We start from the raw sequence: 5,550 nt of genomic DNA, 5'->3' as shown, positions 1-5,550 counted from the left end.
CTCTGTGATGGATTTTCAAAATTGATTTGCTCGGAATCAGAGTCTTTGTCTCTTACAAGCAAAAGGATGTTAAATACACGTTTATTCAAACTATATTCTCAATTTTAAGACTTAAAATATGTCGGTTAATTTCTTAACGTTAATTCCGAAGCAACCTACATAGTGTTTGTCTGAAAATCTTTCAACCTTTCTACATTTGTAAGTTCAATAGCGCTCGCAGAGCTATTATTATACTATCAGTTGCATTGACTAAAATAACGATACTTATTTATTAAACCTGGATAATCTATAATTTACAAACCACAGAAGTGAAAATGTTTATGTAGGATGTTTAAAAATTTCAAGAGTTACAAACTTGCTCGGTTGTGTTGCTGTCTGCCTATAAACAAAGTGACGGGAAAAAGAGATTGGCCACAGTTTACGGTACAGTGAAATTTAACGTTGTTTAAAAAAAAAAAAAGAGAAATATGATCGACGTTTTCACTTGGCTACCGTCTACGTATAAAAGGACAATATTACCGAGTGATTCGGTTTTCTTTCCTGTTGTTTCCTATTAAGCGAATTAAAGAACAAGAGGGTTTTGTCGAGAATCAATGGATTGTATAAAGCCTGCAATATGCAGTCAATGGAATATCGGGGCAGAAAGCAAAAAGTACTCCCGCCATTCCATACCGACGAATGGAGAAAGAATGTTCGCGGTGGATGCCTCTTTTGAATTGTTGTACAGTTTAGAGTATAATTGGAACGAATTATAATGTTTGAAATGAAGAGAACGGGTTAGGATTTGAATTTCACGTACTAGCTCGAGATACGCGTCTCGAAGGTATTATTTCGCGGAATTAAATGCCAGACCCAGAGCTGCCTGTGGCTATTGTAATTTAATAGACCGCGTTTCATAAAAAAAAGTGGAAAAATCACATACGAGCAATAAAGTTGTAATATTACAGAATATTCGTTCGTTGATATGCCAGTCTGGAAATAAAGATTCAACGTGCTGCTCATGAACGTGAAATCGAAAAATATAAACCTCGAACAATAGAACGTTCGATTTCGTCGATTTATAATTTTCATACTCGATGCTTGTAATATTTTTATCGTACGTTATCGTTTGGTCTTTTCTTTCCGAGGCTGTAGTTGGTATTTCAAAAACCTAATACCGTTTCAATAAGCTTCGAGCTTTTAATTTTTACATTTTATATAGTTGTTGGAGTCATAAACGTCTAGAGTAGTGTTTCTCACACTACTTTCCACGAAATTTTTTACGACACTGCTAGACCAGAATCGAATTCTTACGTTTAAATTTTTACGTTCTTTACTAAAACTTACATACAAAAGGTTTCCTTGAAATTTATTTAAAAGTATATAACAATATATTTTTTGCATAATACTTATCGAAAGACACGTTTAATTCAAATCATGCATGACTGCTGAAAACACCATCTATTTAATATGGTTCTCAGAAAGAAGCGGCAAAGTTACTTCCCAGCATTGATAAGAATAATAAGAAGTTTGACAGAAAGTTGCGTGCATGTCAACGAGGAAACATAAGAAATATATATGATAATGTATTGCGTAACGTATACGATACTTTACCAAGAATATAAACTGTAACGCATTTTCCATTTTAATTGGAAAAGCCAGTCACTTAACTATCACGCTTTCCATAAAAGCTTTATAATTCATCGAGGCGTACCAGGAACTTGGATAGAGTCTACTTTAATTTGTAAACAATGCAACATTCTTATCGCTTAATTACAATTTCATTTTATACGAGAAATATAAAATAAGAAAGAATATGTTTAAGAAAACATACATAAGTTCGAAATATTACACGAATGTAACGTTATGTCTCATTTTCAAAAAAGTAAATTTAACCAAAACCAAATTCTGATATTCATTCACCATAATTATATAAATGTTTAAAATTAAATATTTGCTAATTAAAAATAAAATTTTCAGTTTCCTATGCCATCACTGTATTACTTTTTTATATCTTGACAATCTAAAATTTAACGCGAATACAATTCACAAATCATAAATTAAGAGCCGATTTTGAGCACTTTCATGAAAAGCAAAATTAGTAAAAAAAAGTTGTTTGAAAAATTACAGTGTTTACAATTTTAAATACCGTCGAACAATCAGTGTATCGATTTATTTTCGCGCAAAACAACGCAACGCCGAACCAGAAACGCGATAATGGTATTTTATAAACATTTAAATGTGAGTCATGTATTCGACGAACATTTTCTTACGCATACTGTTTACAGTCTTTTAAAGATATGCATATTCGCGGGATATACGAGTTAAAGATTTGTCAGAGTGACGCGACGTCGTAGTATAAAAGCGTAGTGTACAGCAACTCCACAAGTCAGTTAAGATCCAACTGTTGGTTCCAGTACTCCTAAGAAAGAGCTCTGTGTATCTGTGTCAGTTGCTTCTGGTAAGTAGAATTCAGTTTCTCCAAGGAACTGTTTCCAAGCGTAGAGAACGCGCGGCGAGGCAGACTGTGTTAATTCGCTGCTAAAATAAAAGATCAATTTACCGAACTGACGTGAATTTAGTTATGGTTCGACGTGCAAGTTCTTCGTGCAAAGTGATTTGATGTTTACTCCAGTGTGATGGGATCATGTTTGCACATTAGAATAAAAAATAAATCTTACGGATCGTAAGTAAACAGAAGTGTTGAAATTGTTTTCGTTCGAGAAAGTTTCCAGAATAACATTACTCGATGGAGTTCTTCGATGTATTGACAGATACGTGCAATGAACTTTGATCGTTTGTTATCACTTATACTTGCCATCCGTTTGTTCATTGTGTGAATATACTTTGCATAGAATTTATGTTCTCCTTGATTTCCATTATTAGTATTCGATTAAAGTGCTATCTACTTTCATAGAAAGTCACTTTTTTCGACGGTGTTTGTTGTTTTTACAACTATAAACAAACCTCAGTTGAAATTTGAAGTATGGTTAAGAGGATCCTGTGATTTAGAACGCTAAACAAAGACGTTGATTTCTAAATATTTTCTGAAATGCTGTTGATTAAATTTGATTATTCTATTTACTCGATATTATACAAATGCGTCAGTGTAGTTTTGCAGTAAAGCTGATTTTTTTAAATGAACACAAAGTGATCGAGGATATTCTGGTTGTGTATCCAGCCTTGAAAATATTAAAAACAGACCTTCTGTACGAGTCTTATTCGGTCAGATGCTATAGACGTGTTTTACAAGAAAACATTGCTCAAGGCTGTCCAGATTTTATTTACTCATAGCACCATATTCTTCTTAATCTGAAACTATTTCATTTTTCTTTGTACTCCTACTTCAGATATGTATAAAATTTAGGGAAGGTTTTAAGAACGCCAGATAGAAAAAATCAATTTTTATTGACTATTGAAATTCAGTGATCCGTAAAGAAGGATATAAAAAAAATAAACAAAGCCATCTTTCCAATTCTTCGAGTTTTAATCTAATACTTTAGGAATGTGTATAGAGAAACGAGAAGCGCAGAAAAGAAAGAACAATGTTTTCGTAGGTCTAAACCAGAGAATCCTCTTTAATTCGATCATGTTTACGCTAAGAAACCGCTATATTATTCGTCACGTTTTACGAAACGCTGAAAAGTTCTGTCTGCGCTGAATACGTGACAACCACTTCGTGAAGCAGATTGATGCTGTACATGTTTGGCCGTAACCGTACACTTTAGTCACTCTGTCCGCTATTCAAGAACGAGTCAGGTCAGTAGTTAATGACTCATTCACGGATACTTGTACACACCGTGCTCGCACAAAACTGGATCGCGCGCGCGCGTGTGTTCGTTAAGGTTGCGTAATGAGCTGGAATTTCATGAATCCACAGATGACCTTTGTAGATCCGTGTCTTCTATGGCACCGAGACAAGATATAATTGGATTAAGAAGCGTCTCTCGTTTTTCTCCGTCGCGTTTTACAACTCTTTAAAGCGTACAAACGAAACGGAAAAAACTTGAATGACGAGAAAAGAAAATGGTTTTAATTTCGTGAATAATTAATTCCAATTACATTTTTCAGCATATAAATCCATCGTAAAATGGCCAAGCTCATGCTGTACGTTTTCATCGCCTTGTTGGCTACGACTTTAGTCGTGTCAGCTCCTGAATCCTGCGGAAGACACGGCGACCCGGTAAGTTAAAAATAAGTTATTAACGCTCGTTTGGAAAACGGTGCGATTAGAAAAGCCTCGCACGAAAAGGAGGACAATTTATGATGGAGTTACGCGGATCCCGTTCCGCTAACGAGCCTAAAATAGAATTTTAAAGCAGCCGTAATAATATGCGGCTGTTTGCTAACGCGAATTTATTTCTTTGTTGCAGTGCGTCAGCGACAGAGAATGCTGCAATAACATAAAGTGTCACAGGTACGCGAACAGGTGTCAAGTACAAATCACGGAAGAGGAGTTGATGGCTCAACGCGCGATGATCTTAGGCAAAAAGGGCAAAAGCTATTAAGGAAACAACGATCGTTGAAATTGTAAAATCCCCAAAGTGAAAAAGAAATGAAAAATAAATGGAACGAACGGGTACAGAAAATCTTTAAGTGTTTCCTGTATGATCACGGTTTTCGTTACTAGAAAATTGTTTGGTAAAACGAACGCGATCGAGCTCGGTAACACGCACGTGATACTGCGAACTCGGAATTTCCATGCCAAGAAGAGGTCACGATTATTAGGTCCCACGATTGTTATTATCAACTCTTACGAGATTATTGCGTCGGTGAAAGTGTCGTCATTATGAAATGATATTCTGTCAATTCCACGGAAAACGATTGCGGCAGCTGGGCAAGAGTATTTAGAAAACACACGCTTTTAAAAATTATACTCGATCGAATGCGCTCTATCGCGTTGCGTTAAGTATTGCTCGATCGCGCTTCGAAATCACTATCCTTTTTATCCTTGGGACGACTACTTTCCAATTTTACTTTATCGGTCATTTTGAATCGCCTTGAAACTTTATTTCATCGTCAATCCTTTTTATATCGTCCTTGGTTGCTTCGTATTGTAGAGAGTTGTGTGGTGGATTTTTATTTGTTTGTGAAACGGATTATACAAAGTAGGTAACATCAGTTATGAAGAGTAATATACTGTTGACGTTTCTCGTCTAATTTGTATTGGCTCTCTTCAAAAATGTACAAAAAATTGTATAAATAAACAGAACGAACGTGATTTATGGTTCATAAATTTGATTTCCAGTTCGAAGTTTCACTCGTTCGAAATTAACGATGCTTTAAGATCGATTGGTTATTTACCAGTACAAAGTGAATTTGTTGTTGTTATTCTAGAACACGGACATCTTTAATCAGTTCATATACGAACTGTTTACAAAATATAAAACTTTAAATCTGAGTAATCTTGAAAATAACACATTTTTTATAAAAATTTTGAATAAAAAAGTTGTTTAGTTTCGAGGAAGAGATTTATCCAGCTTATTTATTTTTTATTTGTTGAACGCTGTCAAGGGTATTTAAAGGATAACTTTGTTTTTTTAAATAGAAACCTCTATTTTTATTTAGAGA

At 34.7% G+C, this 5,550-nt stretch overlaps 1 protein-coding gene across 1 annotated transcript; it reads left to right on the top strand.

The window, feature by feature from the left end:
* The first annotated feature begins 2,282 nt into the window (after positions 1-2,282).
* On the top strand, positions 2,283-5,200 carry LOC143350030 (omega-conotoxin-like protein 1). Its single transcript, XM_076781798.1, has 3 exons — positions 2,283-2,440; positions 4,051-4,162; positions 4,353-5,200. The coding sequence occupies exons 2-3, from the start codon at positions 4,070-4,072 to the stop codon at positions 4,485-4,487; spliced, it is 228 nt and encodes a 75-aa protein (XP_076637913.1). The 5' UTR covers positions 2,283-2,440; positions 4,051-4,069; the 3' UTR covers positions 4,488-5,200.
* Positions 5,201-5,550: the final 350 nt, after the last annotated feature.

The sequence above is a fragment of the Colletes latitarsis genome, chromosome 14, assembly GCF_051014445.1.
Source record: "Colletes latitarsis isolate SP2378_abdomen chromosome 14, iyColLati1, whole genome shotgun sequence".
Classification (NCBI taxonomy): domain Eukaryota; kingdom Metazoa; phylum Arthropoda; class Insecta; order Hymenoptera; family Colletidae; genus Colletes; species Colletes latitarsis.
The sequence above is the reverse complement of the archived record's forward strand: the minus strand, read 5'-3'. Positions and strand labels throughout refer to the sequence as shown.